We start from the raw sequence: 20,597 nt of genomic DNA on the forward strand, positions 1-20,597 counted from the left end.
TTCTGGGGCAGAAGTGGCTTTATTCTGGAGCTTGTCCACCAAGCTAGCTGGAGTGCTAGAGTGAGAAGGGGGTCCTATGGACAGGTTGAGATAACTGTAAGGATAGTTAAACTTCCACAGCCCGGCCGTTAATGATGCGAATGTGACGAATGATGTCCTGGATGGCTTCGGATGTGGTACCTTGGCCTCCAATGTCTGGAGTATGCATCTAGAAGAAAACAGGAAGCTTGAACATATCAGGTCAAAGTCTGCCACAACTCCTGTTTCCAATAGTTGGATTGGCAAGGAGGTGGCACCAAGAGGCCAGTACCACCCTTGACAGCCAGTGCTGGTCACTGGCTGAAGCATATAGGACTGGTTAGACCAGTATAACATGGGCTAGAGGAGAGGAAACTAGAGGTGGGACAAAGAGGAGACAAGAAGAGCCTTACATTTTCATTGTCCATGGATGCTAAGACAGCTTTGCGGATGGAGGTGGCATAGGAGTGGAGCCTAGGAGATGAAGAGAACAAGCTTTTGGTTCTCAGGGTCTAGAGGCTGGCCACAGGACTCATGACCAGACATTAAGAAGCCACTTACTTGAGGTGGTCTAGCATCATGCAACTTGCTAGCAGTGTGGCAGTGGGGTTAGCAATGTTCTTATTGGCAATACTTTTGCCTGTGTTCCTTGTAGCCTAGAAAAGGAAAGAAGAAGGGGGTAGGTGGGAAAATGTAAGAATACACAGCAGATGATTCTACTTGTATAGAGGCATATCCTAGACACAGAAAATGAAGGCATATCAGGGCTTGGGAGAGGGAAAGGGGATGCTCATGGGTCTGTTTCCTTTAAAAACCTTTAGTCTTAAGCAGTACCAATGGCTGCATACCATTGTGGGATACCAACTATGATACAAGGCCACTATAAGAGAAAGAGAAAGATGACAGAGTTGTGCCTGGCTACTCACTGTCTCAAATACTGCATACACATGGCCATAGTTGGCCCCAGCCACAAGGCCTGGGCCTCCAACTAGCCCTGCGCAGACATTGTTGACGATGTTACCATAGAGATTAGGCATTACCATGACATCAAACTGCTGAGGTCTGGATACCAGCTGTGGGCAAAGAAGTGAGTTGAGTTGTATAAGCCATGAGAACCAAGGGTGGGCAGAAGGCTATGGAGCCAGCTGGGCTGATTACCTGCATTGTTGTGTTGTCCACAATCATGCTGTCAAAGGTGATCTGCGGGTAGCGTGCTGCCACCTCCCTGCAGCACTGGAGGAAGAGCCCATCACCCAGTTTCCTAGATGATAGGAGGGGGGTGGGAATACAAGACACCAGCTTGGCCTCTCAAAAACAGTCAGCTGGAGAGTCAGGGTATACAGAGAACCAAGGAACTCTGAGGATTAACTTGTAACCTGTCCTCCATATGGAAAAATAAGCATAATCCCATCTATCTCACTATAGTAAGGACACAGAGCCTTAGAAACAACACGATACAGTCCTAAGTGTGGTCCCTGATACCCTAGATCCTGCAGGTGGAACTGAGCAGGTTCTTCCAGCTACTTTGGAGCTGTTCAAAGTAGGCAGAAAGGTATGAAGTAGACATACATAATGTTGGCCTTGTGCACAGCCGTCACTTTCTTACGCCCACTCTCCTGGGCCAGCTTGAAAGCATATTCAGCAATGCGCAGGGACTTGGCCTTGGTAATAATCTTCAAGCTCTCCACCACTCCTGCTACGCTCTGAGAAGAGACCAGGGAATAACAAAGGGTTTAATGGGAGCACAACATGATGCATCCAGCCTTATCACTGAGTATATCTGGCTTTTCCAACCCCTTGCGTGGGGGCACCTTTTCCTTGTTTCTGAAGCTCTATCAACTCTGACCCTGGCCATAATCACTACTACCTACCAAAGAGGATCAAATAGCTTTGCCTACCTCATGCTCCAGGCTGCTGTACTCTCCCTCTGTGTTTTCCCGAACAATGAGGATGTCTATGTCTTTGTGCCGGGTCACCACTCCTGGCAGGCTCTTACAGTGGATAACATTGGCATAGAGGTCTAGGCTGGTACTGGGAGGGTGACAGGGAGAAAGTCAAACCAGGCCCAACTAGCAACTAGCCAAGATCATGAATGCCAGCACAGCCCACCCTGGCCTTCACTGAGCCACTGCTCTGTGTACATGGCTCTCACCGAAGGATGTTGTTTCGGGATTTGTGGGATGGTGGCAGGTTATGATTTGTTTCGATGTTTCCTACAAGACATAAGCAAACAAGATAGGCAAGCTAGAGAGGGATCTTCTTGGCTCAGCTGCATTACCATAGCCCCCCTACGTGGCCCAGGGAATGTTCACCAAAGGTTGATCAAACTGAAGATCATTTTCAGCAGCAAAATACTTCCTCAAACTGTAGGATGTAGCTGCTATTGTGAGCTCCATGAGGTTCAAAGGTGTGTGTGTGTGAGAGAGAGAGGAGAGAGAGAGAGAGAGAGAGAGAGAGAGAGAGAGAGAGAGAGAGAGAGAGAGAGAGAGAGAGAGAGAGAGAGAGAGAGAGAGAGAGAGAGAGAGAGAGAGAGAGAGAGAGAGAGGCAGGCAGACAGAGAGAGACAGAGAGAGGGAAACCCACCCATGAGGACCATGATGAGTTTCAAGAATTTTGAAAAGCACCTGGTACATAGTAGGCACTCAATAAATATTCACTAAATAAATTAACAAATATGCTTGATATCTAGCCAGGACACCCTGCCACTTACTACCCAGGCTTGTTTATGAATAACCTGTCTGGCCATGCTGGGGTGAACAATGTGACCTTGGTCTGGGTCACTGCTAGGCCCCAAACTGAGGTGTTATCCATGCCCAGCTCAGAGGCATAGCATGCCTGGACCAGAGTGGCCCAGATATCTACAGGAAGGAAAACAGAGGCTGAGTGAGGCCAGTGAGGTAGTATCTGCTAGAAGGTGATTAGACAGTGCCAAGTAGAAAAGCTTTTTTTGGCAGCCAACCAGGATCACTTCTCCCACCCCACACTTCCAAGCTGTTCTCTGCCCAGACTGACTTGACTCAAAGAGCTTATGGTATCCTGTGGTTCATATAAGGCCTATTAAATGCTAACATATTCTTCACAAAGAACAGTGGATGGGTTAACCTTCATAGAATGATTAATTAAAGGCTGTGCCCCCAACCAAGGGAAACCCCAGGAAAGGTTGTTAGAATCCTTATGTATAATGTCTTAACTATGCCACTTGGAGCCAAGGCAGTAGGCTGATAGAATATAAGGGTAGAGTACTGAATCTACTCTGAAAAGAAAAAAAAAGGGGGGATATAGAGAAATGTGACCTCTTTATACTCTAAGAAATAAAGCTTGCCTGAAGATCGGAGGGCAGAGCTAGCCACCAGCTAACCATAGAAGTCTGGAGGTCTGTAAAGACAGATAGGAAGTGAGATGGCAGGGTGAAGAGAGGAAGTGATTAGGCAGGAGGAGACAGGAGCTTGGTCTCTTTCCAGTCTGAGGATTTTGTAGAGGTAAGAGCTCTAATGGCTTGGCTTCTCTGCTTCTATGATCTTTCAGCTTTCACTTCCCAATATCTGACTCCAGTTTTTTACTATTAAGACCAAATAGAACTCATGCTATAGCAGGCAGGAAGGCAAACTACATATCTGATATTTAGTTTGTGAAGAAAAGCTATGGGTCACAGCAGATCCCAGCAGAAGCATGCCTCAGTGATGGAAGAGGTGGGAGGAAGGCACTGAGCAAGCTCACATAGGCCATTGAAATAACAGAACCATGCTGTCAACAAGCCCACAGAAGCCTCTATCCAGATGCCAGGAATAAGTCATCAGTAACCACAAAAATCCCTGAAATTGGAACCATGAGGACACACAAAAGTCAGTAATATAGGCAAAAGGAATTATGTATAGCACCCCAACATGACCCCTGAGCTCACCCTTCAGGGCCACACGGTTCCGGCGGATGGCCATGATGGCATTTCGGATATCCTCCTCATCAGCGTTGGAGCTCACATGTACCTCTTCAAAGTCCACTGGCACACATGCATGCCTGCAGTAAAGCCATGCTAAAGAGGCTGACCTTTCACACCCCTTCCTGAAGCCTATATCAGTGTTTCTCCTGCTGGCTTCCCACATTGACCTGGCTCCAGCTAAGAGGGAACTGGACCCACCCATGCCAAACATGAGGGGGGTCACAGTGGACTTCCACAGGATTGGTGTCACTTTCCTTGTGCCCAGGTCAGCTTAGCAGGATGAGAAACATTGGGAAACAAGGCCTGGGTTTACAGGCTGGCTTTTATGCCACCACCCCAATAGGTTCTTGGGTAAAGCTGGTGGGCTTCTGAGTTCCCTGTGCATCTTGACACAAGGTCCTTGAGGGCTTCCAGCTTGGCCTAGAGTACAACCCTCCCTGGGAGAGAAGTTAAGGGAGAAAGATCCAGGCCCTCCATACCTGAATACTGATTTAACATGCAACATGAGCTCCGGACCAATGCCATCCCCTGGGATCATAGTCACTGTATGTCGCCCACCATACTTAGCAGATGGAGGCTAGAAGAAGGGAGAGGGCGAAAGTGAGCCCTTGGGTACACCAATGTGCACCCTGACTTGAGTTCCCTCCTTCCCGCCAGTACCAATCCCACAGGCCAGCCAAGGCAAGCTTGCTGTTCTGGGGCTCCTGATCAGCAACTACCACAACCCCAAGCCCACCTGGACTTGGAATAACCCCAAAGCAACTAAAAGCCCCTCAAATCTAATATAGAGAATACTCACAATTGTTTGTTGCTAGAAGGAAGACAGAAAAGAAGAAGACACGGATCAGCTAAGGTTGTAGGAACAAGGGTGTGGCCAGGGAACTGGGTTCTTTTCACTGGGGATTCTGTCTAGCACAACTCAGAGGCAAGGTGTGAGTGAGTGACCTCTAGAGACTATGCCTCAGGGGGAGGGCCAGGGAGCAACATATAGTCATGTGTGCATGGGCACATATACACATAGTACACACAGTCTCATACACATTATGTGCCCACACGGAAATACATGAGCACAGTTCTCCCCCTCACATGTATATGTGCATGTGCAAACACACATCCAAGACAGGTACTTACTGAGGAAATGCTCCTCCAGGGAGTCTCATTGGCACCTAGAACCTGTCAAAGAGAACCCATATGCCAATGTTAGCTATTCAATCCCAAAAGTCAAGTTCAAAAGAGCTAACTTAAGCTCTTGGCAGAGAGGAAACGATAACCAGTAAACAACAGTTCATCATATGCCTAGGCCATTCCAAAGCCTCCATTCCCAACAACTGTTCCACAAATGGAACAGGGGCTCTGAGCAATAATTTCATTATGTCTTTCCTTATTAGAAAGCCAGTACATAGTCACTATAATAAACACAAATAGGGAGGTAAGCAGGATATAGCACTCCACTGCCCTGGGATAGCACTGTCACCCTAGGGAATGACCCTTCAAAACAGATAAAAAAAATGCCTAGAAAAACACAGCCATTTCTGGAGGACTGATAACAGATAGAAATTTCTAGGATGACTTTCACAAGGGACTGCAAGCTGCTTTGTGGTGTATCCTGGATGGATGATAAATGTTCCCAATCCCATGACTGGGAAGCAGTCATGTTTGGCCATGCTGGTGACACTTTGACAGTTTCAGATAAAAAGTTATTTGGGACAAATGGGCTAGGTGCTAAGAAGTAATCCACTGTCCTCAGCTCTATAGGAAAGCTTTCCTCCCCTTCCTGCAATGCCCCACTCACTTAGGAATACCAGAGGAGGCACTGGCACAACACAGCTAAGTTCTTCCTTGTAACTTAGAGATTCTCTGCCATTCACCCACCAGTTGGAATATTCTATTCAATAATAGAGACACCACAACCATTTTCTAAAAGACCCTGTCTTCTTTATGTCTTCGTTACAGAAGACCAGAAGGTTGATCTTTTCTCTCTGGGTTCATCTAGCCCACAGTTACAAGAGACCCAGTTACCCTGGCACTAGCAATGCAGGAATGCCACTCAATGGCCCAAGCCGAAAACTAGGAAGGCTGACTACTAGGACCAGAGCCCCAAGGGTCCCTTACTACATATGTACATGCATACTTGGAATTTCTTTTTCTTTTTAGTACTTGCCAACATCAGATTCATCTTATCTGCATGGTTTCCATACCTTATATCACAAGGTAGCATAGATAGCCCTTCCTCCTGGCAGCCTTCCTTGAACTGTTAAATTCTACTTATACCGTACCCCTACCCATCTAAGAGACATAACTCTACCTGATTATCACCTCTCTGCTCTCTTCCTAGCCTGAGAACAGAACACACGTATGTCTCACTCCCCACTGTCACTCCAAGACCAAGCACAGTGCCTGGCCCAGTGCTGGAAACATAAGGAACATTTCCTAAGTGAATAATAAGCACATTAGAAACCAAAGAAACAGATGGAGTCCTAGGATATTTGAGTCCAAATTCACCATCTGCTACTCTTGAAATGGCTTTGTGTCTACATCAAAATCCATGGAATAGAAGCCCGGCATGACAGCATACATTTGTAGTCCTAGCACCTAGGAGGATCAAAAATTCAAGATCATCCTCATCTACATAGCAATTTCAAGGCTAGCCTGGGCTACATGAAACTCTGCTTGAAAAAAAAACAAGGAGGGGGGGATAATTAGTCAATCCATGGAATGAAGGCACCAACTTCATTTAACTACTGGAAAGCTTAATCATGCAAGTTGTTCACAAGCCCCAGCAGGATGGAGCTGAGCTAAAGTATACCACCTCTCACTCTACCAGCTTCTCAGAGATGTCAGTTCAAAGCTAGTGTCCTTGAGAGATGCAAGGCTGACCCCTGTAACTCCCAGCAGTTAATTCTTCCTGAACTTCAGCTGTGACAATGTGCCAGCCTTCTAAGGGCTTGCACCAGGTGTGGCTCACAATCTATGCAACCCTGCTCACAGAAGGCAACATCACTGCCAGGGCTGAACCTGTCCTACAGATTCCTCCTGTGCCAGATGTTACAATGGACTCTGACCTAGTCTCAGAAAACTCCCCAAACACAGACCCCTCATCTTGCTCTATACAAATGTGGGTTGTTTCTTTTAGAGGGTTACAAAGCTCTCCCTCATGAACCCAGGTTGTCCAATCAAAGAAGCCCAGTATGTGGCAGGTTGAGGAGTTGAAGTCCATATTTTAAATAGAATTTCATAAAGCATATGCAGCTCCCTCCCCCAGAGAACAGAGGAGAGAAACATAGTAAGTAGAAAAGGCTGTAGGCAACATGGAGTTCTAGAAGGTCAGAGTTGGCAAATGTTTTGAGAACATGAAATCCTCTCTCCTCACTGGACAGAGGGAAACTGGAGCCTAGAGAGAGAGAGAAGAGAATTGGCCTAACGCCATGTTCTGGGTCAGTGGGAGAGAAAAGCCTGGAGGTCATAGCTCTTATTCCCTAGAGCTAGTTGTTGGCTTGCTGGTGCTAAGTCGTGCTAACCAGGACCCCAAAAAGAAAACCGAAAAAGCAAAGCCCCAGTGGCTTCTAGTCGCAGAACCCTTGTTAAGTCTCATTACAGGGCGTTTAGGCTTGTTTGTTGGCTTTTTGGCTAGAATCAGGTGTCAAGCCGCTTGGGAGGTAGGGGATCTGGAGCTGTAAGAATGTAAGAGAGGGATCAAGAGTCACTGAAGCCGGGCGTTGGTGGCACACATGTTTAATCCCAGCACTCAGGAGGCAGAGGCAGGTGGATCTCTGTGAGTTTGAGGCCAGCCTGATCTACAGAGCGAGTTCCAGGACAGCCTCCAAAACAATACGAAAACATTGGTAAAGGCTGATTCTCCACCTCCACTAGGCCAGGTGACAAAGCAGGAACTGAGTCTGGGAACCAGACACCAACCTAGGTGGGAAGGGCAAGACAGGCCAGGACACGTGACCTCTTCAAAAGGGCTTTCACAAGGACGCCAGGAAGAGGACACCCAGCCACTGCGGTCCACCTTTTCAGTTCTTCCAGAGCCCCTGTCACCAGTCGCAGACCCCCTCCCCCTTCGTAGAGCCAGAGCAGAGTCAACTTCAGCCAACCTCAATGACAACAAAAGCAACCAATGAACCCCAGAGTGCAGCCCTCTCCCCGCCCCTCCTAAGGCCCGTACAGCCAATTGAACTCCAGGTTGCTCAAAGAGCAATTACCCCACTCCGGGTCTCAATGGGGGTGTGAAGTCCCCCAGAGACCCCTGCAGCTATCCCACCGCCCATTCACCGCTCACCTCCCAAGGACGGCAGAGGAGAGCTGGCCTGAACACTGCCTTTGCAGCACCTCCAGCTGCTATCGCCACCTTCAGCGCCATGACGAAAAGTGAGAACCTCTACAGGTCAAAACGTTAAGACACCGGTCTCGCGAGAATTCGGCACAGCGAGAGGTCCGGGATACAGAGTAAGAAAAGGGAGCACTACGCACGCGCAAGGTTTCACGGGTTCCTACGCCCCCTTCCGGTGCTTTGAGCACTGTTGCCGCCATCTTGTTGGAGAAAGAAGGAGGGAAGTACGACCAGTTGGGACCGTGGCTGGGGAAGCGGACACGTCAGTGCCTCCAGCGACGTCACCAGGTTCGGCCCAGCCCGCCGGCGCACGATTGGGTGCTGAGGCCGCTTACGCGTCGCGCTTCCTCGTCTGCTCCGCATGTTCAGGGCGGCTTGCTCTCTTTTCCTTTCGGCAGAGAAGAGGCGATGGCGGCGATGGCATCTTTCGGCGCCCTGGCACTACTCCTGCTGTTCGGCCTATCTTGCTGCTCAGGTAGCGGCCTGGCCGTAGATTTTTTCGGGCGAGCCTCTGTCCCATGGCAGGTGGTGCTGGGGGAGGAAGGGTGCGCGCGAGTCGGGGGTCTGGCCCTTCCCGGGGATCGTCGCTACTGGGATCTTCCTCCGCTGGGTGGCGTGGCGTGGCGACCGAAGCACTACATACACGTTTATCCGGCAGCCAGACTGCTGGAAGAAACAGCCAAATCCTTCCTTGCCTGCTTTTGGGAGAGCCCCAAAGCCGCACCATGCTAGGGGCATCAGATCCAGGCGGGGTTCCTGTGTCAGAAGGTAGTCGCACAAGAGCAGTGTTTATCAGCACCTGGCAGTCCCTGTGTGAGAAATAGTGTTGCCAGAGAGTAACCAATGCTGCATAGGCCAGGTTTCCTCAAAAGAAAGCTAAGAGGAAGCATGGACTCTCCAGACAGAGAAGCACAGTAAGCGCCTGAGGCAAGTTAGACAGGAGGCCAAAGAAGCCAACAAGGGCTTTCACTGCCCAGAACCTTTATTTTCCATGAGGCCCTGATATATCTATCCTAAGGTTTATAGTAGAATTGAGCTGTGCACAGATCCATTGATATTTGTGAGCCGTTTGTAACACCTGGTGATTGGGTTGAGCTCCATCTGGAGTCCAGACGTTTGTTTTGGAAGTTTTTAGAGTGCCTGAGACCTGAGAGCCGAGATTGAGTAGGACTTGGCTTCTATACATACAAGGTAGCCTTCCTCTATCCTTCCTACTCATATCTCAGGGAGTCACCCAGTCTTGCTAACAATACCTTAAAAGACACACCTGGCTGTAAAACCTATTTAGAGGTTCCACAGGAAAAAGGCCCAGCCTAGCAGGGCACAGAAGGGTTCGAACACATCACATTTAGAAAATAGTTGGATGAGGACTTTGTCATTTAGTGTTTACTTAATACTCTGTGACCATGTTTCCTCAGAGGTGCTTAGTATACAGGGGCAGTTTGGTTGTTGGGGTCCAGAGTTAACTTCTCTCATGAAACACTAGGACCTTTTTTCTTTCTTTTTTTTTTGGTTTTTCGAGACAGGGTTTCTCTGTGTAGCTTTGGAGGCTGTCCTGGAACTAGCTCTGTAGACTAGGCTGGTCTTGAACTCACAGAGATCCGCCTGTCTCTGCCTCCCAAGTGCTGGGATTAAAGGCATACGCCACCAATGCCTGGCAGGACCATTCTTGATATTGGCAGCTGGCTGGGTCTAAAGACCCTTATTTTGAAAGCCTTGTGTGTTGTCAGCACCCCACTTAGTGGCTGAAGAATGTTTTCATTAAGCTATTGAGGCAGTACATGTCTCTGAATTGGGTGTCTTGGTCCACTGCACTTCTGCAGTGCTCCAGGCCCCTTCAGTCCTCATGTTTTTGCTTCAAGGTTCACCTCTGCACAACCTTCCCTATCCCACCTTGGCCTGTCTCAACATCACTGGCCTCTTCCATTATACTAGAGACTGAGTACTAGGATCCACCTCCCAGACCCCACCTGTCAGGACCAGAAGGACTTGTGTGTCCTCAGCTCACCAAATCTGAGAGGCAGATCCTGGGTAAGCCCTTTTGCTTTTTCCCTGGAACACACAAATTGGCTTTGCCTCCTCCCCACAGCAGAGACCTGCCTGGAGCCCCAGATCAACCCTTCTTACTATACAACCTCAGATGCCGTCATTTCTACAGAGACTGTATTCATCGTGGAGATCTCACTGACTTGCAAGAACAGGGTTCAGGTGAGACAGTAGGGACTAAGCAGAGAGGGTGTAGGGGAATAGCTGAGGGTGGTAGTGCTCTTCACTGGCACTTGACAGTGACCTGAGGATCCTATCAACAGGGACAATAAGGATTCCAATTCACAGGGTGAAGGGGAGATGAGGGCACAGTGAGGCCAGATCCTACCAAGTACTTCAAGAGCATTTTCCTGACCTGCTTGGTATTCTCTGCCTCTGTGCAGTAATGTGGGTAGATACCCCACTATTTCTTGGATGAATGTCTGGAACCGGAGAAAGAACTAGGGTCAGGCCCCATGCTCCTCCACCTTCTTTCTGGTTGCAATTTACCTGAGTGTGTGTCTGTATGAATGTTCTGTAAATTTAAAATTGAGAATTCCAAACTCAACCCCTGACCTGCTCTTCCACAAATCTAAAAGAAATTGGACCTTTTGAGGGACAATACTGCTAGGGTTAAACACCTCATTTGGCACCTCTCAATCAAAATTCAAGAAAAAAAAACAAGGCCGTTTTTATCATCCTACCCCTGTGTACAGCTAATGGACTTGCTATGTGTTACGTTAAGCTGGTCATAGGGGAGATCTAGCTCTAGTCACATCTACAGAAACAGTTGAAGGAAGATTGTGACAGTATCCATGGGTGTGGCCTGTCATGGCTCTGGGCAGTGGCAGGCCTTTTTTCTTGGGTCTTCCATAGCAACCCCTACCAAAAAATATAGCCCTCAACTGGCCTACTCTTCCTAGTCATGATACTGCTTTGGGCAACAATAGGGGTTCTGTGTATGCCTAGTGAAGGGAGGAAAATGTTACTCTTGATTTGTTGTCCTCACCCCCATCCAGAACATGGCTCTTTATGCTGACGTTGGTGGCAAACAGTTTCCTGTAACCAGGGGCCAGGATGTGGGCCGATATCAGGTAAGGGATACTGAATCCAGCGTTGTTGGGGAAATGGCTCAAAGCAGGGTCATAGACCAAACACTCAGGCACTGCTCATAGTAGTGCTGTGCCAGCAGTAGCACAGTAGTCCCTCATGTGTCTTGTTAAGCTCACCCTTTACCAAATACCCAACCAGGTTTCATGGAGCCTGGAGCACAAGAGCGCCCACGCAGGCACCTATGAGGTCAGATTCTTTGATGAAGAGTCCTATAGCCTCCTAAGGAAGGCAAGTATCATCTGGGAACTCTGAGGCCCCCAAGGAGGGAGGGCACTCTAGGGGCCTAGTTTAGATGGAGCAGGAGTGGGTGCCTTCTTGCCCCTCCTTCATTTGTCTCTTGCTTATTTCTGCCTTATCTGGACAACCTATCCAGCACCTTTTGACCCCAGCACCTCCCTTACAGGCTCAGAGAAATAATGAGGACGTTTCTGTCATTACACCCCTGTTTACGGTCAGTGTGGACCATCGGGTAAGTGGCCTTGTCTTAGGAGCAGAGAACATAGGGCACACCTCATCTTTTTGGACTAGGTCTAAGGGAAAGCTCTCATTCTCTGCAGACCAACTTTTGGGCTATCACTGATCTCTGTCCTGAGGACAAGTAATTAAGATTGTCTGGTCTATTCTCCTGAGCTGTCTTTTGGTCTTTTCTTGTAGGGCACCTGGAATGGGCCTTGGGTCTCCACGGAAGTGCTGGCTGCAATAATCGGCATAGTGATCTACTACCTAGCCTTCAATGCAAAGAGCCACATCCAGGCCTGAGGGCAGCATCCTCAGAGCTCTATTGCTTCTTTCAATAAACAGTTGCTATTTGCCATGAGTAGATTTAAGACATGGGGTCCTATGTCCATAGGGAGAGCTGGGGATCCAACTACCCTTATCCACCTGGACAGTAGAGATGCTGAGTGGAGAACTGTACTTTCCCCAGTGTTCTGTTTTCTGTCATTACCCTGATTGCCAAAATGGCTTGGACTTTGGCCTTATCTTTTCTAGTGTTTGACCTCTTTGTAAAAGAACATCTTTTTAACAAGACAGTGGTGATACACACCTTTAATCCTAGCACTTAGGAGATAAAGGCAGGTGGATCTCTGAATTTGAGGCCAGCCTGTTCTATAGTGAGTTCCAGGACAGCGAGAGCCATACAGAGAAGCCCTGTCAAAAACAAAGAAAAGAACAAAAGACTCTTCCTTGTCCTCACCAGTTCCCCAGAGCAAAGCTGGGTCTCCATCTGGCTCCTTGTCAGGAAGTCTTCCCATGGCTAGCCTAGGGTAAGCAGGACCCTGTTATTCTTTAGGACTACTTTGGGCTGGAGGCCTCCTTTACTACACCTGTGGTTGGGAATGGCATCTTTCCATAGAGAGAAGGCAGGGGCCTTTGCTAGTCCTCTCCCCCAAGTTCATCAGTCAGAACCATCAAAACCAGCCTTATCTTTGTGGTGGGGACAGTCATAAGCTACATGCAAATGCTTTTGTGCTTTGCTTGCTTAGCACTGATGCCCTGTCTTGCTGATGCAGTTGAAGTCGTCACATGTACCAGCTGCCCTAAACATCAGGAACACTCCTGGACTCCTAACACTAACTACCCCATGTTGCTTCCTGTCCCGCTGCTGCTCACAACATCTAGTTTAGTGCTGGATCTTTGAAGATCAGCCTCCCAGACCTCCAGGATTATGTTCCTTCCCTAGTGAGGTCTCTGCTATGAGCGTGTAAGGGCCTGTCAGGAAGCCTTGCTTGTACTCTGCTCAGGTTTTAGCACAAGCTGGGCACCAGCCACTTGAATAGTGCTTAGTACTGTGGAAGACTAGTTGGGGGAAAGAGGCTGGATGCCAAGTCCCAAGTAAACCCATCTCACTGTATGCTTAATGTCATGTTTCTAATGCTATCTAGTCTCCAGGATAGAACATTAGAACAGCTGGCCACACGCTAGTACCTAGGCTTAGGAAGTATTAGAGGCTCCTTAACTTCTGTGGCAAACAGTGGAAGGGTTGTGTGTTGACTGGGGATGTTGGAGGTGTCATAGAGCACATAAAAGCAGCTTATATGACCCAGGTTCATTCAAGCAAGGGGTCTGCCATCTCCAATTCTTGGGATGAATCTGGGATGCACTATAGAGTGGTGCTGAGGGTCTGAGAATTGGATAACTGGAGAGCTGCAAATTCAGGTAAGGCCAGAGATGGGAAGAGTAGCTCCTCTCCTTACCTGCTGAAGTACAAATGACTGTTCTGACATGAGCCTTTATAGTCAGCCAGACAACAGCTATTGGCCAACCAGTTGCTCTTTCTGGTTCTGGCACCACCTGGCCAGATAGAAATGATAGCTAAATGTGAAGTTGGTATTCCAGGGTTATCAGTAACTCAGTGCTGCCAGCCCTCGTTGATGCCACCTCTCCCAGAGCCAGTCAAGGCAGCATAAGCTTCAGAACAGTATCAGCCTATATCCTGGTCCTGAGACCCTGCCACCATACAACAATGGGATTACTCCAGAGCTCTCAGTAGCTGGAGGAATACTTGGCCTTGGTCTCCTTCACTGGGAAGGGGTAGGGAACTGGAGATGTCCCTACAAGCATCTGGAGCCAGTACCTAGCCCTCTGCTCTCCTCTTACCACCACTCCCTACAAGTCTCTTTCCCCTCCCTATTCACCAGCAGGGCTACAATGTGCATTTCCACCCAGAGCTATTTGAGTGGCAGGGAGATGAGACAGTGTCCTTGTGACCCAGCCTTCCCAGCAACAGGACTCAAGCTTCTGGGAATGGGCCCCGAATTTCCGACTCACATCCATCTTGGCATCTTGCCCACCACCAACTTGCTCAGAAATCTGGGCATTTAGGAACTAATGAATTGCCGTCTCCCAGCACAAGCAGCATGATGGCAATGAACACGGAGTCCAACAGAGTAAAAAGGCAGCTTGCTTTATTCTTGGGGTGTAGGTGGGGAACAGGGGTATCCAGTAGCCTCCAATACAAATTTCACCAAGCTTGAGAGGCACCCAACAAGTGGCACATTGGAAAGTTGCATCACTGAAAGAGGTTCTAGGCTTCTCTCATTCAGCCCACTTTCCTTTCACTGGGTCCAGGCCTCCCAACTCCTACCAGATCTTCTCTAGGCTAGGTGAGGTCTTCTGTGGTGCCCATTAGGTTTAGCTTCTTAAACCCCTGGACATCTAAGCTCCTTGGCTCAGGCCACTAAGAGTGGCTCTGCTCTAGATGGCATAGGCCAGGGGTCAGCAAATTCTTTTTGGGTGGATATTGTACCCACAATCCCTGTGATTTTCATTTTCTTACAGTCACTAGGGAAGGAGGTGGGTCCCATGGGTGTGCCTTGAGAGCCAACTCAGATGCTCCCTGCCACCCCTCAGAGTAGAGACCACCAGAACAGCTGCTTCCTATTCTTCCCCAACCCCTTCCTTTCCCTCCCACCCAACCCTCCCTCCTTTCCTCCCCCCCAACCTCCTTCCCAGCCAGCATTCAGTGGGATCCACCTTTGTCAGGCTGCCTGAAGGATCTGCCAACCCCCAAAGCAGGTCCACAAAACATAAAACTATTGGCAAGCACAGAAAAGGGGAAAAAACATAAAATTCAGGGTTGCCTTTGTCTACAAATAACTGCGGCTTCCAGGGGGGTGGGGAGAGGCCATGCTCAGCAAGAAGCTGGTCATTCTCTTGTGCTTAGGATAGTCCACCTCACCTCTCTCTGTACTGACTTCCCTGTCTCCAAGAACAAACCAAGAGCACTGTGTGCACACACAAACATGCATGCACACACAGGCGCCCTTTATGGGTCTACCCTCTATGCTGGCTGTTGGCATAGCCTCTTGGGGAGAAGGAAATAGGTGGTGAGAGAGAAGCATCCCTTTTAGGGGCTTCCTATTACCAAAGTCCTGTGCACAAATACAGATACATGAGTGTGCATGAGCACAGCGTGCAAGCACACACAGACACACACTAGATTCTAAGGGAGGGTGAAGGTCAGGCTCTCTAGGCCTGGGCTGGGCTCCTGCTGGGGCAGCTCAGACAGTGGTAACAGAGAGCAGAGGGTTGTAGATCCTTTTTCCATCAGCCGAGCGGGCACCGTGGGCCAGCATCTCTTGGATGGTGATCCAGTTGTCCAGGATCTTCTTGTTGCGCTTCTTCATGGTCTTACGGTGACTCAGTGCAATGATGTTGAGCTCAGGCTTGCTGTCACCGTTCTGCTGCTCCCTTAGACACTCCAGGCGGCTCTGCATCATGAACTCACGCCGCTTCCTTTGCTCCCGTGCTCGGATCAGGTGTTGCTTTCTCTCTTCCTTGCTCCAATAGCGACCCATCTTCATCTCACTTACTGCATCATCATCAGTGGTCATGCCGCTGCGTTCCTCACGGATCTTCAGGGCCCTAGCCTTCAGCAACCGATCTCGCACAGGCCGCTTTGCCACGTATCGGGTTCCATCACTTCGCACCTTCACCTTCCATTCCATGCGGGGTGCTTCGACAGCTGCAGCCACCACCCCACTCACCCGAGGACCACTAGCCAAGCTCAAGGAGCCATGGCCCAGATCCTCCAGTGTGCGTGGTGGGGCCAACTGCACACAACTGTGGTAGTGCTCACTCTCCTGGGCATGATGACGCCTGGAGAGGTAAGGGCTGCCTTCAGGGCCTACACGCTCCAGTGTAACCCCTGTCTTGGCACTGCGGCGGACACGCTCCTCCGTGTGCGGTCTCCGGCCCACCTCAGGATCCCGAGAGAGTGATCGGAACTTGGCTGGTGAAGGAACCCCCTTAGGGTGGGTGGTGACAGGAGGGCCAGAAGGGGTTCGGTTCAAGTTGCAATTGCCAGCAGTAGATCGCTTCAGGGGGCTCTCAGGCAGAGGCTCCATAAGCAGTGGAGTGCTACGGCAGCTCTCCCCAGTGTTGTAGGCGCTGGTGCTATCTTTGTCTGATTTCTCTGGCAGTTCCGAGATATCAGACAGCTCGTGCTTTTTGGGCTCACTGGCTGCCAGGTCATAGAGGCTCTCCTCCTCCAGCAGCCAGGCCTTCATACAGCGCTCCCGCAACTGCTGCATCTTCTGTGCCCGCAAGATGTTGCGGCACTTGAACTCTAGGTGCCGAAGCTCCTCCTCCAGCATAGCCATCTCATGGCCTAGGCTCTCATTGCGGTTGACATCCAGGGCACTGTTCCCACTGGAAGCCCGGGAGAAGAAGATGCCTAGCTGGTTGCCATTCTCTAGGTGGCACTTGATCTCCAGCAGTTCCCGGTAGCGTTCATACTCCTCATCAGTGAGCCCAGGCAGGTCAGCCCCTCCCAGTCCTGCCCCCTCAGCCAGCAGAGAGTCCATGCTGAAATGGAAGTCCCTGCTTTGCAGGGCATCCCCTTGCAGGCCAAACTTGCGTAGGCTTCCAGGGGTGTTGGTGGTACTGGGAGGCTCATCCCCCAGCAGGTCATGTTCAGAACTTTCTTCATTGCGGGTACTCTCATCAGTCCGGCCCACCCCGCTGTCTAGCTCCTGGCTGTTGCTCAGTCCTGGGCCCCTATCAGGAGCCCCCTTCTCATCATTTCCAGTCTGGAACAGAAATGACAAACACAGTGAGTTAGGTTTCTACAGACAAGTGTCATGCAGTAGGAGTAGAAAGAAGTTCATGGCTTGTTCCTCTCCAGGCCCAGGCCAGGAGCCCATGTACACCTACAGTCCCTTTCTCTTTCCTTCCTCTCTCTTGCCCTCCCCACTTATCAGGCCTTTGTCCTTCCTAACCTGCTGGGTAGGGGGTGACTTCTGCTTCCGGGCACGGAGGTCCCCTTCATTCTCGGACCCAAAGTCATCTAGGAAGTCATCTCTGTCACTGTCTTTCCACCGCTTTGCTAGCTGCAGAGGCAGACATGAGTTAGCCAACAATTTAAAAACTTCCCCAATGCCCCTCCACATTGCCCAAGGCCCCATGCTCTCAGTGAACTCAAACAGACCAGTAGCTTTCAAGACAGAAAACCTGTGAGGGGACCTATGTCACCCTAATCAGGTGGACACACTCACCTGGCTCTCAGGACGGGCCACCAGCAGGGAGATGTTGGTGTTCTCCTCCTGGCTCAAGATGGCCACTGCCTCCTCTCGGTTCTGGACATCCATCCCGTTAATCTGCAGAGGTTCAGGGGACAATCAACAAGAATGCTAATGGAGTTGTCTACAGGGAAAGTTCCAGGACAGCCTCCAAAACAATACAGAGAAACCCTGTCTCGGAAAACAAAACAAAACAAAAACCAAAAAAGAATGCTAATGGAGGACTCTGCTAAGGACAGGCTCTTGAACTGTGGGAAGGCATAAATAAGCAATATGCATCAGGGGAAAGGATGGCCTGGCCTCTGCAAGAGCATGTATGCTCAGAGAATGGGAAGCAGAAATAAAGGGAAAAGTAGGCGGGGGTAGGGGGTGCTGGCAGGGATACATGTGAGCCACTTAGGGCAGTTAAGTGGAACACAGATTTGGTCCAGGTTCGAGTGCATAAGATTAGGTTCTCAGCAGAAAAGATCTAGGAATGGACCATGGAGAGAGAGGACAGGGCTGCCACAGGGTAGGCATGGCAACCTGATCTTGAATGCTCACCTGGATGATTCGGTCTCCCTCACGGATCCGGCCGTCTTTGGCTGCAATGCTGTTGGGATTTACCTGCAGGACACATGCATCTTGGGGACTTGGGCACCTATGGTGTCCTTTTCAGCACAAGTGAGTGTGTATGGGTAGTCGTACCTTGGTGTACTCCCAAGGCAAATGCCAGACTTGCCCAATTTCCCACCTCACCTCAGAGTAACAGCTTCCAAGTTCTAGGAAGCAGGGTCAGGACAGTGGGCCCAGGCAGTCTGCTTCCTCAGCTTGGAAGATATAGAATCACCAGAAGTAGCTCCCTAGCCCCTACCCAACACTTCTGTACTGCTATGCTCTTGCATTAAAATATTTTCAGTGCTAAGAAACCTAGAGCCTTGTGTATGCTAGGGAAGTACTTAACACTGAACTATACCAACTTTTTTGAAGAAACCTTTATTTTATTTTCCTTTTTTATGTATGTCAACACCTGAGTATAGGTATTGGTACTCCAGAAGAAGGTATTGGGTGCTCTGGAGTTAGAGGTGGTGGTGAGATATCTTATGTGGGTTTTGGGAATTGAACTCAGGTCCTCTGGAAGACCAGTAAGAACCATATTTCCAGATTACTCCCCCAGACCCCCACATACCCTTTTTTAAAATAGTCTGTGTAGCTCTACCTAACCTCAAGCTCAAAGAAATCTACATGCCTTAGCCTCTATGAGCGCTGGGTTTGAAAACACACATTACCCATATCTGAGTTGCTGTGTTTTTGAAATACGGTCTCATACAACTCAGGTTGACCTCAAACTCACTATGTAGGCCAAGGGTGACCTTGAACTGACCCGCCAAAGTTCTGGGATTATAGAGGCGTGACCACATTCAATTCAGAGGCTTTTTAAAATTTTTATTTTTTGGTTAGGAGCTAGGTACTGGCATGTGGCTGGACACTTCTTCATACATTGGAGTCTTGGTGTTCTGGGCAATGGTACTTTTTCCATTTGGAAGGGTAGCTTTAGTAGAATAGCACTACTGGAGGGGCTGCTGTGGGACACATAGACATATGCCAAAGGGAAGGAAGGGGGGACAGAAGAGGTGGGGTGTTTAAGTCCTTGATGTCTGCACAGACAGGACTGTCTCTCTGGATATAATGAAATCATGGCCACCCTGGCCTTGACACCCACAATCTACTGTAACCCATTGTTAGGCCTCTGGGCAGCTCTAAATTTTGAACAGACTATGTGGACAGACCATAGAGCTCAGTTAGAACAGCTCTGTGTGCCACAGCCTACTACAGCATCTCTCCATACCTCTCCAACGTAGATGCCCAGGTCCTCCTCATCATCAGTGCGGTAGCATACCATCAGGCCCAGCTTGTCTTGGTGGCTGTTTTTACATAGCTCCACCTCCTGCCACAGGGGTAGGGGAGGAAGTAGAGTTATATAGAACTAAAGTGTATGAGCAGGGACGCCTGAGACTGGACCTAGACCCTACCCACTAACACCCTCAGCACACCTGGGTCTTCTGCTTCAGTTACCTGAATTGAGTATGCAGCCCTGGGCTTTGAGGGCTCCCTTCTCTTACTGTCCTAAATGTCGCAAGTGTTCAGTGGTTTCCCTACCAGGAAACACCCAAGACACAGGATGTACACACAAGACACCGACATGCATGGGACAGATAGTCACCAACACAGACAGAAGGAACACACCACCTCACCCACACCCTCCCTGACTCAGGCTGCTCTCTACTGGGAAAGGTCATGCGGCCCAGCCACCAGGGGGCAGCAGGAGCCAAGCCTGGGCAGAGCTGCAGAAAGTGAGCCTGCTCAGGCTAGCCAGACTGGTCAGGCCAGCCACTAGGCTCACCTCATACTCCAGCTCGTCCATTCGCTCTGCCTCCTGTGGGCCGCCCTCCATGAACTCCGCTGGGTCATAATACTCATGGCTGATGGGGGGGCTGCCCAGGAGAAGGGGGGGTCAGATGGGCCATCTGCTTCTTTGGCACCCTAGCCCCAGCTGCAAGTTGGCCAGTCCCAGTGTAGTAAGCAGAGAACCCTGTTCTAGATGTAATCTCTAGGGAAGGTGGTCAAGCTGCTGCCTCTAGAATCCCTTTTTTCCCCAAAACAGGGTTTCTCTGTGTAGTTTTGGAGCCTGTCCTGGATCTGGCTTTGTAGACCAGGCTGGCCTCAAACTCACAGAGATCCACCTGTCTCTGCCTCCCAAGTATAAAGGCATGTACCACCACCACCTGGTGAACCCTCTTTTCTGATCTACACAAATGCTGTGGAAGGATCAGGAATGTTCCTCAAGTAAGAAGAGCTCTTAGGGGTCCATCCTTAGGACCTACGCAGGCACACCTAGTTCTCCCATCCCAGACTAGGGGCTGAATTCTCCAAAGCACTAAGTGCCCAGGCTGTCTCTGGCACTGTTCCCACTCATGCAGAACCCTCAGGAGTTATCCAGGCCTCCTGCAGAGCAGACAAGCACTCCTCTGCCTCCAGGTAGGGGTTGCCCTCCTTGCCCCAAAATTAAGACTGACTGCTCACTGCCTTATGGCCTACCTTTCTGAACAAAAGGGTTCCCAGGGCCACCTCCCTGAATCCCCCAGTGGGATTAGCAGAATGAATCAGTGCT

General features: G+C 49.7%; 3 protein-coding genes across 14 annotated transcripts in view; 1 reads left to right on the plus strand and 2 right to left on the minus strand.

The window, feature by feature from the left end:
* Idh3g (isocitrate dehydrogenase (NAD(+)) 3 non-catalytic subunit gamma) lies at nucleotides 1-8,393 on the minus strand. 2 transcript variants are annotated; one of them, XM_005086944.4, is made up of 13 exons: nucleotides 8,238-8,393; nucleotides 5,087-5,128; nucleotides 4,755-4,766; nucleotides 4,435-4,532; nucleotides 3,920-4,032; nucleotides 2,171-2,231; nucleotides 1,917-2,049; nucleotides 1,588-1,721; nucleotides 1,177-1,279; nucleotides 945-1,091; nucleotides 580-674; nucleotides 432-492; nucleotides 1-208 (listed from the first exon to the last, which is right to left on the minus strand). In XM_005086944.4, the coding sequence occupies exons 1-13, from the start codon at nucleotides 8,316-8,318 to the stop codon at nucleotides 107-109; spliced, it is 1,182 nt and encodes a 393-aa protein (XP_005087001.1). In that variant the 5' UTR covers nucleotides 8,319-8,393; the 3' UTR covers nucleotides 1-106. The 2 variants fall into 2 exon arrangements, with proteins under 2 accessions (XP_005087001.1, XP_021079161.1); XM_021223502.2 differs by lacking the exon at nucleotides 4,755-4,766.
* A 41-nt stretch (nucleotides 8,394-8,434) lies between these two features.
* On the plus strand, nucleotides 8,435-12,243 carry Ssr4 (signal sequence receptor subunit 4). 5 transcript variants are annotated; one of them, XM_040744769.1, is made up of 7 exons: nucleotides 8,435-8,576; nucleotides 8,687-8,763; nucleotides 10,378-10,496; nucleotides 11,333-11,407; nucleotides 11,565-11,654; nucleotides 11,830-11,895; nucleotides 12,081-12,243. In XM_040744769.1, exons 2-7 carry the CDS (start codon nucleotides 8,697-8,699, stop codon nucleotides 12,183-12,185), a joined length of 522 nt encoding a protein of 173 aa, XP_040600703.1. In that variant the 5' UTR covers nucleotides 8,435-8,576; nucleotides 8,687-8,696; the 3' UTR covers nucleotides 12,186-12,243. The 5 variants fall into 5 exon arrangements, with proteins under 5 accessions (XP_040600703.1, XP_040600705.1, XP_040600706.1 ...); XM_040744771.1 differs by having other exon boundaries at nucleotides 10,381-10,496; XM_040744772.1 differs by lacking the exon at nucleotides 8,435-8,576 and having other exon boundaries at nucleotides 8,604-8,763; nucleotides 11,816-11,895.
* Nucleotides 12,244-14,315: 2,072 nt separating this feature from the next.
* Pdzd4 (PDZ domain containing 4) overlaps nucleotides 14,316-20,597 on the minus strand; it is a 35,436-nt gene continuing 29,154 nt past the window's right edge. For 4 of the 7 annotated variants that reach the window (XM_013125894.3, XM_013125893.3, XM_005086940.4 and 1 more), the window contains 6 exons: nucleotides 19,830-19,920; nucleotides 19,275-19,373; nucleotides 17,990-18,052; nucleotides 17,423-17,524; nucleotides 17,147-17,257; nucleotides 14,316-16,957 (listed from right to left, as the gene is read on the minus strand). In XM_013125894.3, the coding sequence (XP_012981348.1) occupies nucleotides 15,428-16,957; nucleotides 17,147-17,257; nucleotides 17,423-17,524; nucleotides 17,990-18,052; nucleotides 19,275-19,373; nucleotides 19,830-19,920 (1,996 nt within the window). In that variant the 3' untranslated portion in view covers nucleotides 14,316-15,427. The remainder of the gene's footprint in view (nucleotides 16,958-17,146; nucleotides 17,258-17,422; nucleotides 17,525-17,989; nucleotides 18,053-19,274; nucleotides 19,374-19,829; nucleotides 19,921-20,597) is intronic. The other 3 variants (XM_013125896.3, XM_005086941.4, XM_040744768.1) reach the window with 3 other exon arrangements.

The sequence above is a fragment of the Mesocricetus auratus genome, unplaced genomic scaffold (assembly GCF_017639785.1).
Source record: "Mesocricetus auratus isolate SY011 unplaced genomic scaffold, BCM_Maur_2.0 Super-Scaffold_100003, whole genome shotgun sequence".
In the NCBI taxonomy this organism is placed as follows: Eukaryota; Metazoa; Chordata; class Mammalia; order Rodentia; family Cricetidae; genus Mesocricetus; species Mesocricetus auratus.